The following is an 18,896-nucleotide window of genomic DNA, read 5'->3' as shown; positions in this document are numbered from 1 at the left end:
GCAGGAAGGGGAGAGACTGACGCAATAACCCCAGGTGGGCAGGACGGCGCTTGCCCAGTTTCTGGCCGGCCAGGCGTCCACCACACTACCTATGCCGCTAGCCCCCAGCCCACAGACTTCTCCCTCCAGAGAGGAACCCAAAGCTATGAAAGCCCCGCGTTCCTGGAACAGCCATGCCTGGGGCCCCCGGTGCTCTGGGAGAGTTTCAGGGAGCCATGAGGAGACCTCCTGCAGAACAGCCTGGTGTAGAAGCCCGGCTCATCTGTGAGGATTTCACCAAAGACTGCTCACTGTGGTAAAGCCTAAGAGCTCTGGGGCAGGCATCCACGCAAAGGGAGGCCAGCCTCTTGCACCTGCCTAAGGGGTCTAGCGCCTCAGGATGCCATCGAATCTGAGATTCTGAGTGTTTCAGAGACTCCAATCTGAGATTCCGAGGGTCTGCAGGGATCCCAGATTCCAGGCATTTATAGGGACTGTTTATAATTGGTGTTTGCTGGAATTGCCAGACTGTATTCTAACTGTGTATGAATGCAAGTCTCAGAAGACACCATTCTTTCAGCTGGACGGAGCCCTGAGAAGGAGAGAGCAGGTTCTGTGACATCCTGGGCCGCCTGGCCTGACTGAGGACCACTGGCTACCCCTCCCCCACAGGCAGGACAGGCTAATGCAGTCCCATCCTCCTGCTTGACTTGGCCACATAAATCACCCTCCCAATAATATTTGTATTGATTATCTAGATTGGAAGCCTCAATTGGCTCCATTGTCTCACTTCCTCTCGCAGGGCTCACAGATGGGGTCCCAGCCCCTCATCTGCGTTACTAATGCGGCATCTAAATGGAGCAGTCTCAGCAGCCAGCAAGGCCCCTTGCTGCCCTGGGTGCTGGGAGACTGGAGGAGTGATAAACATGTTCCTTGACAGAGAATCATTAAATCCAGACTTTGTGGAGCTGGAGGAGAAGCCAGGATGGGCAAGTCCCTGTATATGCCAGGTGTGGTTCCCCCAACACCTCCAGGCTACTTGTCAGACACCCAGAGTTCAGGCCAGACCCTCCCCATCAGCACGAGCCTCTCAACAAAACCTCTCAGCGACTCGGGTGCACACGGATGTTTAAGAGGCGAGGCGAGTCCGTCCCTTGCAATGCACAGAAGGGAGACCGCTGAGCCCCAGAGATGCTCAGGCCACACGGGAGAGACCGCTGAGCCTCGGGTTCAGGCGGAGGAAACAAGAGGGCAAGTGGCTTCTGGAGAGAGGGGCCGGCCATTGCCTACCTCCTCTCCCTCCCGAGCTCCGGACCCCGATCTCAGAGCCTGGACAGATGGCTCAGACCAGAGTCTGACCCCCCTGTACTCTCCCAGCCTGGAGGGGCCAGAGAGAACTCCGGGGACTCCCCGGGAGGGCACCTCCCTCCTGCCCCAGCCAGCCAGCTGCCCCTTCCCTGGCAGCAACTGGACGGCAGATCCCAGGGAAAACCAGCACCTGGGTCTGCCCAGCACAGCCAGGCGTCCACAAAGGGGGAAAGCAGAGAGCTGAGGCCGCAGAGAGGCGGCCAGCAGAGGGCCTGGGAGAGGTGGGGAGGAGGGTGAGGACCCTGGTCAGAGGGAGGGAAGCAGGGAGAGAGCCTGAGATGGAGGGGTTGGGGAGGCAGAGTGATGGACAGGAGCAACCAGGAGGAGGGGGGTGGACTCAAGAGACAGGGATGCCAGATGAAAGGAGGAGCAGCCAGACCGAGAAAGGGAGCAGGGGGAAGAGGGAGGAGGGAGACGAGGCAGCAGCGTGCTGGGGCAGGAGAGGCAGGGGGCAGCTGGCCTGGAGGAGCCGGAGCCCAGCCCGGCCCAGCCTGGCCGGCCGTCCCAGCCCCCAGTGACAGCGCAGCTGCCACACTCGGGCCCACCACGAGGTCAGGCCTGCCCCGGGGCACAGGGAGAATAAATGGCGTCCAAGATAAAGAGATCCAAGGATTCGTTTGTCTTGTTGTCACGTCTTGACTGCAATGGGCAGGGACCGGCAGGCAGGCAGAGCTTCGTCTCAGAACGGCCCAGGCTGGCAGGCACGGCTGCCCACAGCCCCCGGGCCCGTGGCTGGGACCTGGGACACCTTCCAGAACCCAGGCCCGGGAAGGTAGGAAGCGGTGAGGGCGCGGTCGGCACTCACTCAGGGGCTGGGCGGGAGGAGTCTTGGGTGCCTCCCTCATGGCTGAGGATCTCTGCAGGCTAGGGGCCTGTGGACCCAAGGGAGTCGGGTACGGCACTCCTTCCGGCCTCCTGCAGAGGCAGCCTGGGGCAGGTGACGGCTTCTGAACACCTCAGGGGAGCTGGGTCGTTCCAGGGTCAAAGGCAGGTCAAGGGCAGCCCCAGGTGGTGTGAGCACCCGTGTTTCATAAGAGAGCAAACTTCAGCCCACAGAGCACACATGCACATGCCTCTCCATGCAAATACGTATACTCTCACACACATACGCACACACACGCTCGCACCAGGCCAATTTCCACCGCTACCACAAACCTCCAAAAAACATTCCCCAGAGGCTCCCACCCAAGCATCTGAACCGTGGACAGGTGAAACGACGCCTGGGGAGCAGCAGCAACCTGTTAGACCCCAGCCCCAGGCAAGCCACGATTACGCACAACAGCTAATATCTATGGGGCATTGACCAGCAAGAGTAGGCTTTACTCAGGTCTTCAGTTACTACTCCCAGCAAGGCTCTCAGGGATGAGCTTCTGTACCCCCATTCCACAGATGAGGAAACTGAGGCCCAGAAAGACTCAGCACTGGGTGCAAAACCACGCAGCCAGGACCTGGGCGAGCTGGGATTTGAACCGGAGGTCTCGGCGACCAGGAAGATGCACACAGTGGGGCAGGAAGGGGCCGACACCTACCATACTTGTCCCCGTCCTCGCCGCGGGCACTGATCCTGCGGCCCAGGACCTGGATGTGCTTCCCGCTGGTCCGGCTGTAGAGCTGGTACAGCCGCAGCTGCTTACGGCTCACATCGTCCCGAGCCCGCGTCTGGTTCTCCACGTGGATGCGGAAGTCCACGTTCTCCTCGGCCGCCAGCACCTGGGCAGGGAAAGGGGTGACAGTGAGCCACCCTGGAAGCCCAGACACCCTGCGTGCAGGAGCCACGTTCACAGCAGAGAGCCAGGGCCTCTGGGATGCCAGCTCTGGGGTAAGCACCAGCACATGCTCGTAACTGCCCTGCTTGTCGTTGCCCCGTCGCTCCGTCGTGGCTGACTCTTTGCAACCCCAAGGACTATAGCCCATCAGGCTCCTCTGTCCGTGGGATTTCCCAGGCAGGAATACTGAGTGGGTTGCCATTTCCTTCTCCAGGGGATCTTCCTGACCCAGGGAATCAAACCTGTGTCTCCTGCATTGGCAGGCAGATTCTTTACCACTGAGCCACCAGGGAAGCTCAATTGCCCTGTTATCTACCATTTCATAGCTGGGGCAACTGAGGCTCAGAGAAGTGAGGCAAGTTGTCCGAGGTGGCCCAGCCAGGAACCTGCAAAGCTAAGAATCAGGTCTAGGTCTATTTGAAAACACATCTATTTGACAGCAAACAAAGTTTGCTTTCTTTCTGCCACAGCCCCAAATTAAAATAAGAAATAAGGACTAGAGTTGCCCACGTGACCTTGAGAACACAGTTTGTTCTGCCTCAGATTTCTCCCCAGTAAAAGAATGGAGCAGAGCCCCCATCCTGACTGCAACCCAGGATGGCTGTGAGGGTAAAGTGAGCCAATGGGAAGAAAAGTACCAAAATCATCACAGAGATGGGACAGGGATTAGGGGCATATCATTGCTGTTTAGGTCCTCCGTGGGAAAGGAGGGAGACCTGGCAAGTGTCTTCCTTGGAATGAATGATCCACACCCCACTGTGACTTCTCCCCTAGGAGCTGATGCTGGAGGGGTTCTCCTCTTCATACTGTAATGGTCCTTATGCTCGCCCCTCCCACCAAGCATTTGCCCACACCCCTAACCCCTTGTGGAGAAGCTTTTGCTTAGCATCTCCCATCAAATTTCCTGTACCCTAGAAGTTTAGGGCTTCTCTGTTATCTCAGATGATAAAGAATCTGCCTGCAATGCAGGAGACCCCGGTTTGATCCTTGGGTCGGGATGATCCCCAGGAGAAGCGAATGGCAACCCACTCCAGTATTCTTGCCTGGAGAATTCCATGGACAGACCATGGGGTCACAGAGTCAGACATGACTGAGCAACTAATACTTTGCAGAGATATCCTATGCATACACACACACATAAAAAAATCCATCCACTTTTATAGGCTTCCCTGGTGGCTCAGTGGTAAAGAATCCTCCTGCCAGTGCAGGAGACATGGATTCGATCCCTGGGTCGGGAAGATCCCTGGAGGAGAAAATGGCAACCCACTCCAGAATTCTTGCCTGGGAAATACTACGGACAGAGGAGCCCGGTGGGCTACAGTCCATGGGGTTGCAAATAGTCAGACATGATTTAGCAACTAAACAACAACTAGAAGTTTAGTCCATGTCTGACCACACTCTCCAGGAATCCAGCTCTGGCTAAGCCAACAGTATCTCTCCAGTCTTCCTTTCCTGAACATGGTCCAGGTGAGACCCGAACAATGTGCGTGTACGTCCTCACCAGCTTTCTGCTTCTACTCTCTCCCGCCTGGAAGTCCATCTCCCACAAAATCCAATCACCTTGTGTAATCCTCTCCTCAACTCTCCAGGGCTTCCCATCAAGTTTAGATTCTTTTTTTTTTTTTTTTTTTTTTTGGACCATTTTTTAAAAGCCTTTCATTGAATTTGTTACAATATTTCTTCCGTTTTATGTTTTGATTTTTTTGGCTATGAGGCATAGGGGATCTTAGCTCCCTAACTAGGGATGGAACCCTCACCCTCTGCCTTGGAAGGCAAAGCCTTAACCTCTGGGCTGCCAGGGAAGTCCTTTCCCATCACGTTTTTACAAAGGTCCCCATTGTGGCCTCAAGGTCCTGCAAGATGAGCCCCTGACCGCTTTTCCACCTCCATCTCCTAGCACTTCTTCCCCCCAGGTACACTGGCTGCCTGAGTATGCCTCTGAGCATTCCACACAGAAAGCCCAACAGGTGCCTCAGGGCCTTTGCACTTGCTCTTCCGTCTGTTTCACTGCTCTCTCCCAGACTTTTGCCCTCTGGTTCCTCTAATTCATTGGAGTCTCTGCTGAAATGTCCATCCTGAGACAGGACTTCCGTGACTGCTTCTCTGGGGCAGCCCCCCTTTTGTCGCTCTTCATCTCTCTACCACACTTTGTTTTTCTTTCTAGTATTCATCAACCTGACATAACATTTACTTATCTGGTTTTTGTCTGTCTCCCTGACTTGTCTGCTACCATATCCCCAGCACTCAGCATAGTAGAAACTCAAACACTTGTCAAATGAATGAATGAATGAACAAGTCAACACTGAAAAGACCCGGGCTCCTGTCATCCCGTGTGACACTGAATGAGGTTTCCCTGCATACGTGCTAAGTCACTTCAGTCCTGTCCGACTCTGTGACCCTATGAACTGTAGCCCATCAGGCTCCCCTGTCCATGGGATTCTCCCGGCAGGAATGCTGGAATGGGCTGCCATGCCCTTCTCCAGGGAGTTTTCCCAACCCAGGGATCAAACTCACGTTCTCTTACATCTGCATTGGCAGGCAGGGTTTTTTTTTCACCCCTAGCACCTCTGGATTTCCATGTGCCCTGATAATTGTACGCTTGTCCCAGCCCATTTAACCAGAAAGCTAAGTAATTCTTCAAGTCCAGACAGCATCCCAGGTTTGTTCTAGGCATGCTAGGCTTTCAGGATCCCATTTCTATGTGAGCAGGACCCCATTCAGCCCATGGAAGAGCTCTTGGAATCAGGACTGTGTGAGCATGTCTCACCCCTCAGCTGTGGAGCTCCTTGGGGCAGGAACTGTGTTTTCTTTCTTTCTACACCCCATGCCCAGGCTTCCCAGGTGTCTCAGATGGTAGAGAAATTGTCTGCAATGCAGGAGACCTGGGTTCAATCCCTGAGTCAGGAAGATTCCCCTGCAGAAGGCAATGGCTACCCACTCCAGTATTCTTGCCTGGAGAATCCATGGACAGAGGAGTTTTGTGGGCTACAGTCCATGGGGTCGCAAAGAGTCAGACACGACTGAGTGACTAACACACTTACTTGCTTATGCCCAAGCCAAGGTCTCTGTGCCCTGGCGGACCTGTACGCGTCCTCCCACCCCAGCCTGAGCCTCATAGGCACTTCAGCTGGACCACGCCATTTAACCTTCACTATCATCCTCATGGTGGAAACACTGTCCCACATGACACGTGAGGAAACTGAGGCTCTGAAGCTGGACCAACACGGTCACAGAGCAGGCCTTGGCAGAGGTAGCCCCAAGTTGTACAGTCCCCAGAGCGCTGCTTTCAGCACCCCCTCACTGGGCCCCGCCTGCCCCACCAGTGCCATCAGGAGCAAGACCCAGGTTCAAAACCCACGGCTAGCCACTCCTGAGCTGAGGGTCCCCAGGCAAGTTACTGAGAGGTGACAACGATACCCACCTCGTGGGCTGCTATGAATATCATACACACAATCTTAGAACAGTTGCCTGGTACAGAGTCAAGTGCTCAGCAGGCATAGATAATTACTGAGTGGGGCCTTCGTGGTGGTCTAGTGGCTGAGACTCATGCTCCCAATACAGGAGGCCTGACTTTGATCCCTGGTCAGAACTAGGCCCCACAAGCCGTAACTAAAGGTGTCATATGCTGCAATGAAGACCAGAGATCACCTGTGCCACAACTAAGACCCAGCATAGCCCAGGAAATAGATATTGGAATAAAAACTACTGAGAGGATGCCAGGGATGCTTTTAAGAGGCTCTTGGTGAAACCCTGCAAACAGAAGCCTCCCCATGACACAAGCAGGTCATACTCTCACGTCCTTAGGGACAAGGCACTCGAGCTGCTCAGATGACAGTCTGGGAAGAGGTCAGTGCTTTTGATCGTCCCTCCAGCCCTAGGACATGGGAATGCTTGTCACCCCATTTAGCACATGTGGAAACCAAGGCTCAGAAAACGTGAGCTGGTTGCTCCGAACCGCACGGCCCAGGGGCGCAGGGTCTGTTCACCGGCACACCAAGCGTGCACACGTTTCACTTGCACGACCTTCAGTGGCCAGCCCATTCAGAGCCAGTTCTCATACCTGGGACCCACCTCCTGTGACACCCTGGTGCTCAGGGAGGACAGAGCTTGCGTGCCCCCGAGGCCCACACCTGAGGGGCCTGTGGAATGACGTTACAAGGTGGGCCGGCCCTGTCCACCCCCCCAGGGCCAGGCCTCCTCCCCTCTTCTCCAGATCTCCTCCTGCTCACAGGAGACCTTATTGACCAGAGGTCAAACCAATCTCCTCACCCCGGGTCCCTGAGGGGCGCTGTCCCGCCCGGAAGCAGCCTCCCATTAACGATTTTCCTCCTGGCCCACTGGGCAGAGGCAGCCGGGTGACCCAGGGTCAGCAAGGCTATGCGGGGCCATTCCCAGGGTGTGGGGACAATCTATCTTGCCCAGCTCCCACCATCTGAACCGCACTCTGGGGCCAGGTCAATCCCGAGGGAGGTCACCGGGTGGCCTCCGACATGGAGACAGAGTCCGTCCATTTGGAAAGGTGGGGAGCGCCCTGGGCTTCCTGGGCCGGGCCTCTGGGGGCTGCAGGTCTTTGCACGGGCTGGATCCTCCATGGCTGAGTCCCTTTGCTGTCCACCTGAAACTATCACAGCACTGTCAATCAGATACACTCCAACACAACACAAAAGTCCCGGATAAAGCCTCGCATGTGTGCTCAGTCATGTCCGACTCTTTCACGACCCCATGGACTGTAGCCCGCCAGGCTCTTCTGTCCATGGGATTCTCCAGGCAAGAATACTAGAGGGGATTGCCATTTCCTTTTCCAGAGGCTCTTCCCGACCCAGGGATCAATCCCGTGTCTCCTGCATTGCGGGCAGATTCTCTACTGCTGCACCACCTGGGTCTACAAGACAAAATAAAAAGTTAAAAAAAAAAAAAGGCGCCCAGTCCCCTCTGCCTGTCTGGCCCCTGCCCCAGGTACCTCCTCTGGAAGGTGCCTGTTTCCTCTCCACTGGCCTCAGGTTGGGTTATAGCCTGTGGGCACTACTGTAACGCATTGCTCATTGTCCCCAGAGTCCAGTTTACCAGGTGTACCCCTGAATCTCCACCTTTGCACCTGGCAAATGTTTGCCATACAACTGCGGCTAGGATGAGGGGCAGCCAAAATCAGCCCACCACTTACTAACCAGATGAGCTGAGTAACAAGAGAGGGTTTTTAAAGCCATCAGTTGCTAAGCGCTCCCCTGTTCCAGGCTTTCTGCTAAGAAGACCTCAAGACACGGTACCTCGTCACACTTCTTCAGCCTCCTGTGGAGGAAGGCCCAGCACCGGTCCACCTCTCCGGGTCTGCCTACGGAGCTCAGGCAGAGCAGCACCGCTCGGGAAGGTCCTTTCCCTCCCTTTACTGCTGCTTGGCCTCACCGCCCAAGGGGGGCCCGTCTTCCAGGCCTTCCTAGAGCAGCCAGAGCTGCTCTCTACCCGGCTAACAGCTGTCCAGGTGCATAACCACCAGAGGTGCTGAAAGGCTGCAGTGTGACAGGAATCAAAAGGCCGCAGCTCTCATGAGGTGAGCAGGGATGGACAGGCAGGGTGTCTCCTGGGGCAGAGATCAGTGCCTTATAAGAGGCTCTCCTTCTCCCGCCCACCACATACCTGCCTTTTGGGTCAAGGCAGCTTTTCCCACAACAGGGGAGCCTGCAGTGGGGGTCCCCCTGAAGCCTGACCGAGACCACGATTGCCTCCTGGGGCCGCCTCCCTCACCTGAGGGCTTGGGCTCTGATGGGAATATTCATGCCCAGACCCAGGAATCGCAAGGGGCAGAGGTGGCCCAAGGGGTTCAATTGTCTCCCCCCCCCTCCCCGCCGGCTGTGCCCCACAACATAGCATGAACATGGTGGTGCTTGGTGGAACAGAGCTTGCTATCTCTGCCTGCAGTCTCACAGCGGGGGGGCTCCCCTATTCCAGAATCCATCTGGCTGCCCCCATCCATAGCACAACACCCACACATAGTCCTTTACCATCGAGCCCCCACCCACCTTCCAAGCCTCCTCCCTTAGGCACCTTGGAGGGAAACTAACGTGTGTGAAAAGATGCTGGGGTGAGCCCCCCACGCCAGGGCCAGCTTCCAGGTTTCCATCTCCCCAATCCCTCATGACTCTGAAGGCATGTTTGCAGGAATTTCCTGTTTTTTCCTGGGCCCACCTCCCACCATCGGCCACATCTCCTATATACACACCTGACATCTAGACACCCACATCATACGCGTTCAACAAGGTAACTGACACTCGCTGACCTCAAGTGTGACCTGGCTCCATCACAAATCACCAACTTATTCGACTTCTCTAACCCTCAGTTTTCTCATCAGCAGAATGAGATTGCTTACAATTATTTATCTCAGAAAACCATTCATAATCATTAGGTACCTTTTTTCTTTTTCTTTTGTCTAAACAGCCACAACTTATGGAGCATGTCCTCTGTGCTAAGAACAACTTAAAGTAAATTATCTCATGTTGTCCTCAGAGCAGCCCTATGAGTCAGTATGATCATTATCCTCATTTCCCAGATTAGGAAACTGAGGCTCAGATAGGTTACATTGCACAGAATTGGTGCAGAAAAGGATCAAGATTTGGATCCAGCTCAGCTTAGGACGCACACTCCCCTCCTCTTCAGCCTGGCCTGCTTCTCTCTGCTTTTCCCTTCTCCCTGTCACCCACCTCTCCCCCATTCAGGAAAGCAGTTGACTCTGGCCACAAGCCAGTGGGGCAGGGACTGAGGTGGAGGATTAAACATGAAAGGACTGAAGGCCTTGAGCTCCCCATCCTACCTAAGAGAGGAGGATGGGCTCAGACTGCCCCCTCCCGCCCAGGTCCCCATTCTTGAGGCCTCACAAAACCCGTGCCCCTGTCTCCAGGCAGCCTGCCCAGAAAGGGAGGGTCTCCCCGGTCCCAGGAGAGGCAGTCCCCAGACTTCCGGCCACATTCCACCACTGCCTGCCTCCTGCTCTAGGAGCAGCATCGGGCCAGCTGTGCTGAGGCCTTTCAGAGCTTCTCCAAATTCTGGATTCAACCCCAAGACCTGCACTCCCTTCCAGGAGTGGTCCCTGGTAGAGTCAGCACCCTCTCCAAGCTGAAAGGCAGCTCCCAAACTCTTCCTCGAGAGCAAGCCTGGCCTCCTGCCCAGGATCTGATGCCAGTCATAGAGCTCTGTGGATTATTATTGTCCTTGAGAGCGAAACTCATGCTGGCACCCACCTAGTGGGCACGTGCTGAGGGCCAGGGCCTGAGCTAAGCACTTCACAGGCCCTGCTTCCTCACTGCTCGCAGGACCTGAGCAGGTTAATGCGATCACCACCCCCATGATGCAGGGAGACGCAGAGAGGCCGAGGGATCTGCCCAAGGTGGACGAACTTGGATGCGCCAAGACCAGGGCCTGTCTCCGGCTCCAGAGCCCGTCAGGTTCCCCAAGCAGCCACCCTTGGACAGGAAGGGGAGGAGAAAGGCCGGGCCACCCCTGAATCTGAGCTTGGCTCACTCAGACCCAGGCCCCACCCACCCTGCAGCTCCGGGCTCCTCCCCTCTCTGCCGTCACACTCACCAAATCCATCCCAGTCAGGACAGAGTGACCCTCCAAAGGGTACTTCCCCACCCCCAGCCTGTCCATTAAGCTCCCGGGGTTGTCAATGTATTGATTGGCAGGGCTGAGCATCACCACGGGAGGGGGTGCTGCCACCCAAGGCGCTGACCGGGGTGCCTCCTCCCCATACATCAGCCTCTCTGTACAGATCGTCAATATGGGCGCTGCAGCCAGTCAACCCTGGAGCCAGCTTGTGGGAGGGGGCAGGACTCCTACAGACCCACGCTCCCTTCTTTCCTCCCTTTCTCATTCCTTTCAGTCCCTTTTCCTGGAAGCCCTTGGGTGGGGAGAATGGTCCTGCATGTTAAAGAGGTAATAAATAAGCCCTTTATTCTGGCATTCAAGGCCCATCATGGCCTTTTACATCACCCCCAATCCTGAACTTGACGCACCAGCCACTCCAACCAGTGTGGAGTCCCCTGAGCACAGCAGGCTGTTCCCTGCTCGTTGCAGAAATGCTCCATGTGCCTGCAAAGGCTTTTCTGTGTGCACACGCATGCATACACACACACACACACACACACACACACAGAGGCAGGCTCCGACTCTACCCAGGTGTTCTTTTTACAAGACTCAAATGGAACACCTTCCCTGGCCAGATCATCCCTTTACCCTGAGTCTATTTTCAAGGCCCTTCATCAGAACACCCTCTGCACAGATTTCGCTCAAGTCCCTGAGTGTTGGGACAGGTCCTGAATACCCTGTGGCCCCTAGCTGGTACAGGGTTGAGGGGGTTCAATCCAGGTGCCCGGCCCTCAGGGAAGCTGCTCCCCACAGCCCTCTACTCGCTGACCTGACATTGGAGCCGCACGGTCGGCTGTGCCAGGCCTCCTCTGACTTCAGGAACCGGGGCTGGCGGACAGGCAGGACTCGGGGCACACCAGAGTCAAACGCGTCACAGCGGCTCGTAGTCACTGAGCGCTGGTAACCAGCCGGGTGCTGCAGCAGGAGCTTCCCCCAGGGGACCACAATGCACCCTGACAGCAACCCCAAGGGGGGTCCCACCTTGGTGCTCTTATTAAAGCTGAGCCACAGAGGAGCCAGAATTCCCTCAATCATGCAGCTTCCAGGTGGCCGAGGCGGGGTATGACCCAGGTAGGTTGAATCCAGAGCCTGAGCTCCTATTCATCCCTGTGAGCCCCAGCAGAGAATGCACTGGGTCATAGAACAGTGAGAAAGTGCGAAGGGGTTCTGAGGCAGAGGTGGGATGGGGAGAGTGGTAAAAAGCCACTCTGCCCAAAGCACCTGCCATCTCTTCACAGCACATTCAGGAGAAATGCCGAAGCCTCAGATATCTTCTGCATCCTGCTCAAAACCCAGTCCAGGTCAGCCATGATTGCTGATGAGAAGCACCATAATTGAATGCCTCCTGCATATCAGGTTCATGATATGGCTTTAGTGACTGTCCCCAAGGAGTGGTATTACTGTTCCTATTTCTCAACTGATGAGGAGATAAGAGGCTCAGAGAGGTTAAAGAGCTTTCCCAAGGGCACCCAGCCTGCAAGCGATGCACGGAGGGTAAAATTCAGACCTAAACCCAAGATCCGTGCTCAGACAGGAGGGGCCTGATAGTACCGATGCAAGGAGCAGGTCCTTCTGGCTTTCTCCAGCACTGTGCAGCATGTCAGCACACACAGAGCGTATAATCCATCGAACAACTGCAATGACGCAGTTATTTACTGAGTGTGGCCACGGTGCTAGCTGCTCTGTGCCCACCGTCCCAGTTAGTCCTCCTCACCACAGCCCTTACGAAGCAGGTACCTTCCACGGCTCCATTACACAGATGGGGAAAACTGAGTGCCAAGGGTGGAAGGCTAAGAAATTTGCCAAACAGCTGCTCAGCAGCACAGATAGGATTCAAACCAAGATTTCTCCTATGTCAAGGCCCACACATTCAAGCTTCACAGAAGCTGCCTTGCTCACTTCACTGACACCCAGGTGGATAAACTGAGGCACAGTGAGGGAGGCCACCCAGCGAGCCAGGGACGGAGCCAGGACTCCAAACCAAGCATCCTCAGCACGTTTCCGCTCTGTGGCCCATGGGGAGCTTTTCTTTGGCCCCATCCTCAGCAAAGCAGTATTTTAAATGGACTTGAGGCCTTATGCCATTTGGATGTCAGAGCAAACAAAAGCCAGTCACCTCCCAGCCACAATCAGCAAGTCTACCTAAAGCCTGAGGGCCCGCTTACCCTTCAGTGTTTCCAAACAAATCCCAATGCTCAGACCTAAGGAGCCAACAGCAGGCCCTGGCCCTGCCTGAGGCCCGGTGGCTCTCCTCAGCCTCACTGGCAAGGCCCGTGGCATTACCCTCCCCTAAGTGGTTGGCCACGGGTTCCTGTGAGAGAGGGGCAAGCGCAACCCAGCACAAGATAGGGAGCACACAGATATCCATCAGACAACTCCTGCCCTCAGAAAGAAAACAATCAACCCCTTCCTTCGCCCCAGTCGCCAGGAGGTAGAATGACGTGGGCAAGTGGAGCTTATGCCACTCACAGGGCAGTGGAGGGAGTCCTCCCAGAGCAAAGTCTTGAAATGCAGGTAAGATTTCAGAGCCCTGGGCTCTGCACTACCCCCTGCTCCACATCCTTAGGGAGGAGCAACTGTTTTACTGGTTGTTTCCTTCCCATTCTATCCACGCAAAACCCAGAGAGGTTAAGTAACTTGCCCAAGATCACACAGCAAAGACAAGGCAGAGTGACTCTCTGAACCTGGCAGACTTGGAGCCTCTGAAGTGCTGTTTCACAAGCCTGGGTCCTAGAGTGGCTAAGCTAGAGGTGAATCGCACTCTGCCTCACTCTCCTGCCATGCAACCGAGGGCAGATGACTTCTTGCCCCTGAGCCTCACTCCCTTCATCTGAGAATTCCGAATCTCAGGCTGCCTGTGAGGCACAGCCTAGGTGCTGTGAGAAACCGTCCTTCACGTAACGAGCCCGCAGCACCTGGCGGGCGCTCCCGGTGAGGGTGTCAGCCCGACACCCTGCTTTCCCATGCCAAGAACGTCTCTGATCAGGACCAGCTGAGGGTGGAAAGTCTCCTCCCTGTCCCCACCCACCTCCTTGTGGGGGCCCACCGTGCCCTCGTAGTCTCCAGGGCAGGGAAGAGGCAACGCTGTGGCCCTGACATGCTACCCAGAGCTTGCTGGACCCTGGCCGTGCCAACCACAGGAAATTTTAAAAATCCACCTCCTTGCCTCAGAGCAGGTGACACTCCTGGGCTGCAGGAAGGCTGACAGGGTGCCCCTCTCCCCTTCCATGTGGGGAGAGGGCTGAACCCACCAGCCCTGTGCCCCCTACAAAACTCCCACCTCCAGCTTGGAAACCCTTTTAGACCAGAACATCCCAGGACGAACAGGGCCTGAAGACACCAGATCAGATGCCCTCAACCACAGACAGCCCCCAGGTCCCCACCAGCTCTGATCCCAGCTACAGGGATCCTATCATGGAGATTTAACCAGATCACCAGATCTCTCCTTCAGGACCCCTAGCATGTCTCTGGAGACTCAGTGTCCCCATCAGTATGCTTTCAGTATTTCTCGAAAAGTCTGCCTGGTGTGCTGGAAAGAATATGAGATCCTGATTTCAGAGAGTTGAAGCGTAGCCGTGGCCTTGAACAAACTGCTTTCCTACTCTGGGCCTCAGTTTCTCCATCTGGGAGATGGGAATATCATCCTCACCTCCTTCAGTCTCCCTTGCCATGAGGTAGCAAGAACGAAACAAACTTCCTGATGCAAGAGCCACTTGGAAATTCTTACAAGCAAAACTTGCTCAATAAAGGCGGGTCATTTCTCCCCCGCCTTGGTTTCCCCCTCTGTCAGCCAGGAGGCCACTCACTGCCTCTCAGCACTTCACATCCTGGAAAGGAAGGCGCTGAAGGAGCTCCTGTGAATCTGGCACACTCCCTCTCTAGACCAGGGGCTCCATGAGGCCAGGAAGCAACTGGCCTTGCTCCAGGGCCAGCAAGAACCAGGCTTGCGGCCAACATGTGAGGAAGGGACACCTGACTGGTCAGACGAACAGATGCATGAGGCTGCTTCTTGAGAAATTAAAAGTGCAACCCAACAGGACTGCTTTCCATTCTTTTGAAGTCCCAGAGGACTCTGTCTCTGGCTTCCCCACCCTAGTGAACTGGAAGAAAGCTTCTAAACCGCACTGAGGAGGCCAGGTGTAGGGGTGGTCACGACAAGGCCTGGAAGGACACTTCCAGACTTGAACAAGCGTGGCGAGGGAGGAAGCAGCGCTGTGGGAGGCGGGACCGGGGGGGGGGGGGGGCCCTCCGGCCTCACAGCCTGTCTGGGGAAGGCCAGGACCTGGTGGAGCCCGGCGGCAGGAACAATGTCAGGCAGGTGCCAGCAGAGCTGCGTGAAAGGCCCAGCCCGGTGTCATTGTCAGCGCTCAGCCAAGTGCAGAAAAGCAATTTACTGGTCACGCCGCTTGCTCCCCTTGGAAATTTTTAAAATTCTTCCGATTTGAGCTATCCACGGTGTCCCAAGTCGTGTGGAGAAAGGATTTTATTAAATTCCCAGCTTCTAGCTCCTGGGGGTTACCGGTGGGGGCGGGTGGGGCTCACCACATCGCGGGGTGGGGGCAGTGTCTGGCATTGACTGTGCTCAAGGAAATGTGGCTGGGGGCAGGGGGCCCAGTTGGGGCTTGGTGGCTAATCGATGGGAAGAGGCAGGAGCCCAGAAACTCCATTGCTAGGACTGGACCAGTTCTCCAAAACTCTAGGGCCGGGAGGGAAGGATGTTAGGTATATAGAGTTTCTGACAGAGCCTCGTGCCCTCCTGGGTGATGAGAATCCGCAAAACCTCTTCAACACCTTCATATGCCATCTCATCCTCAGGGCCCCCCACTATAAAACCAAGTCTCACAAAGGTCCACGTATAGGGAAAGATGGAACTGGGGTTCAGGACCGTCCACAGGATGGCAGAGTCCTGAGCCTTCCCACCATGCAGGGGGCCTCGCTGGGTCCTGCTCACCAAGGGTACTCTCACAACCACCCTCCAAATGCCCACTGTCCAGGAAATAGCTGCTCTCTTGGTGGTGGCCCAACACTGCAGTAGGGAGCAGACTCCAGACTCCTGCAGACTCCTGTGGGTGACCCACCCCTCATCTTCACCTCTAAGACCACTCCTCTTGGCCCTAGAGCATAAAGGAGGATTTGCACCTGCCAACCTTGTCTGTAACTCCCTAGGGTAGTGTTGCTTTACCTTTCAGCCATCATGGGTGCTTTCCAAAATCCATGGGGAGCTGAGAACACTCTCACAGACACTGCATACTTGGGCACCATTTTGAACACTGTTTCAAACCCCTTCCCCATAATCCCATCTTTAGACATCCCAAGGGTACAAGGACCATGAGTTAAAAACATTAGTCAGACCTAAGGCAGTTTAGAAAGGAAAAGACTGCAAAGGGGAGAGGTGGGGCAGTGAGGGGAGGGGAGAGGAGGAAGGCTCCCTCACCTGCTTGAAGACTTAACCCAGACGGGCCACCCCAGCTTCTTCCCCCCAAAGGCTGGCTCTGGCTCTAGCCAGGACGTGAAGGCGGGATGCAGAGTCCAGCTTCCCTCCCTTACACTCTCCCAGCAAACACAAAGACCACAGAACATCCCCTCCTGGACCCCGCTTCAAGGACCAAGAGGCAGCGGACAACGGGAGGCTTGGGCAACAAAGTCTGAAACCATTTCTCTCTACTTCACGCCCATTTCATTGTCCCCGCTCCCAGGCTCAGGCCACTGAGGAAGAGCTCTCACCCAAGTCCAACAAGCAGTTCCCTGCAGTGACCCTGGGGCTTGCCCTCTGCCTGGGGACTCAGCTGCAAACCAGGCAGGCCATGCCAGGCACTGGCCTCTCTCTCTGACACCAGCCATTCCCCACCCCGCCCCCGCCACCACATAGGGTCACATCTGCTTGGCAAACAGCCAGTCTTAAGTTACTGACTCCAGTTGTATTGATTCAAAGAGTCACCAGGGACCCCAGCCTGGCCAACAGAAGGAAAGAACCCATCAGTCTGTCCATCCATGCTTCCTGCCCGCAGCTCAAAGTCCATCTTGATGGTAACAATTCCCTCCTGGGAGTGGGAGGGGAGACAAGCAGACCCTCCACCACAGCCACTGCCGCTCCACCACCACCCTCTGCTAGAGACCACCCTCTGCTAGAGACCACCCTCTGCTAGAGACCACCCTCTGCTAGAGACCGCTGTGCCAACGGCACAAAACACCCACACCTGGGAGAACCACCGTTTTCCCTGCTCGGGCTCCCCCTGGGCACCTCAAGAATCCAGAAAACCATGGCCTAAGCATACTCTCTAGCCCTAGGAGGACACCTGCCTTCAGGCCAGAGGGGACAGGGGCAGACAGCTGGCCCCAGGCCAGCTCCTCCGAGGGTCCCTCCCGCAGAGCTCAGGTGGGCGGGAGGGGGGGGGCGGGGGGCTAGGGCAGCTGGCACTTCCTAGTCCCTTTTCCTCCGCGCACCCCCCACCCCAAGCTGAGGCAGCCTGGTCTGGTTCTAATCGGCGCTGAAGTCGGCTCCCTCAGTCCCTCTTCTCTTTCCCTCCCGCCCCCCCGCACCGCCCCCCCTCAACCCTCTTCCTTCATTTCCACGGCTTTGGAAGCACCAGCGTTCCAACTGTCTGCGTGCCAAGACCTTCCCGAGTCTGAAAGCTGCTGAAGTAACAGATCAGATTTTAGCAAGTGCTTTCCAGGCTGAGCGCCAAGCCCTCTTCTGATTCAGGAGAGTGAGCGAGCGGGGAGTGAGGCGAGGAAGCAGCCGAGGGCTGCACCACCTTGGGCCAGGGTGTGCGAAGCGCGGCCCGTTGCCTCGCAGGCAAGGGTCCCTCTGCTTAGGTGCTCCGCTCTGCGCCCTCTCTCCCGTCTCCCCTCCTAGCTCCACATCTCTCTCAATGCTGCAAACGCCTCTGAAACCACAGAGTAATTTACAACTGAAGCTTTCTCCCTGGACTCGGAATCTACTCGGTTGAAAGGAGCCTTTTTGTTTGGAAGAGCGAGCGGAGATGGTGAAGAGACGGTTGGCAGAGAAAATCCCTCCGTCCTAACTCCTCGCCGGGGCCGAGGGGCTCGGAGCCCGGCACATTGTGGCGACTGAGCCCTCCGCTCCAAGGGTCTGCTCCCAGCCGAAGCGGACTGGGGCCGCGCCGGCCTGAGTCCAGCAACAGAGCCCCTTGCCCTTGGCCGGTTCCCCGCCCGCGCTGGGCGCACGCGGAGCCGCCCTTTGGCGCCCGGGAACAGGTGCACCGTTCCACGCCCAGGAGGGGTGGGGCCCAGGGAAGGGGCGCGGCCCGGGGGAAGGGGCCCGACGCGTACCGGGAGGCAGGGGCAGGTGGGTGCAGAGGGAAGGTCGGAGTCAGGAGCCCACGTACCTGTACCTGGAAGCACAGCAGCAGGAAGTGTAAACACCTGCGGGGGAGAGAGAGGGAGACGAGGTCACTGGGACTGGAGGGAGGGAAACGCGCGCACAGACAGACAGACGCAGCCGCAAAGTCGAAAGAACGGCGGAGCGGGCAGAGCCACAGGCACACGGACAGACGTCCGGGCAGGGTGGGCAGCCCCGAGCGCGGGCGCTTACAGGCAAGTGCAGGCGGAGGGCGCTGAATACATCGCTGGGCGGGGGGGCAGGCGGCGGCTCCTAGCCCAGCCTGCACATGTCCCCTTCGCGCGGCCGGGACCGGGCGCCCCCGCCGCCGCCGCCGCCGCCGCCGCCGCTGCTGCTGCTCCCTCCTCGCCGGCTGCTGCTGCAGACCCTGCTGCTCCGGGGCGCTCCGCGGCGCGCCCTGCGGCATCAGCGCCCCGCGCGGCTCCTCCCGAGCGCTGCGCCCTCCGGGCTGGCGCGGGGGCTGCGAGGCGGCCGCCGCTGGGCAGGAGGCACCCGCCGGTGCGAGGAACCTGGCTCCCTGCCGGCCGGCCGGCCGTCCGGGCGTCCGCGGGAGGCTGGCTGCCCGGCTCACTCCGGGGGCAGCATGCGCGGAAGGTCTGGAAGCTGGGGCGCGCTCTCCAGGCGGGGCCAGGGGTCAGCGCTCCGGGGCCGGGGCGCGCGGCGGCAGCACGAACGCGTCACGGCCGCTCCGTCTGGGCGCCTGCCGGCTCATGTCTCCTCCTCCGCGTCTCTCCGGCCGTGCGCATCGCCGCCTCCCACCACTGGCGGCGGCCGGGGCGTTTTCT

At 57.1% G+C, this 18,896-nt stretch overlaps 1 protein-coding gene across 1 annotated transcript in view; it reads right to left on the bottom strand.

The window, feature by feature from the left end:
* FGF18 (fibroblast growth factor 18) overlaps positions 1-18,335 on the bottom strand; it is a 34,743-nt gene extending 16,408 nt beyond the window's left edge. The window contains exons 1-3 of the mRNA XM_052659360.1: positions 18,304-18,335; positions 18,098-18,134; positions 2,877-3,057 (exon numbers count right to left, since the gene is read on the bottom strand). Coding sequence (XP_052515320.1) covers positions 2,877-3,057; positions 18,098-18,134; positions 18,304-18,335 — 250 coding nt within the window. The remainder of the gene's footprint in view (positions 1-2,876; positions 3,058-18,097; positions 18,135-18,303) is intronic.
* Positions 18,336-18,896: the final 561 nt, after the last annotated feature.

This window comes from Budorcas taxicolor, chromosome 20 (genome assembly GCF_023091745.1).
Source record: "Budorcas taxicolor isolate Tak-1 chromosome 20, Takin1.1, whole genome shotgun sequence".
Lineage (NCBI taxonomy): Eukaryota > Metazoa > Chordata > Mammalia > Artiodactyla > Bovidae > Budorcas > Budorcas taxicolor.
Note: the sequence above shows the minus strand (reverse complement) of the source record. Positions and strands in the feature narration are given on the sequence as shown.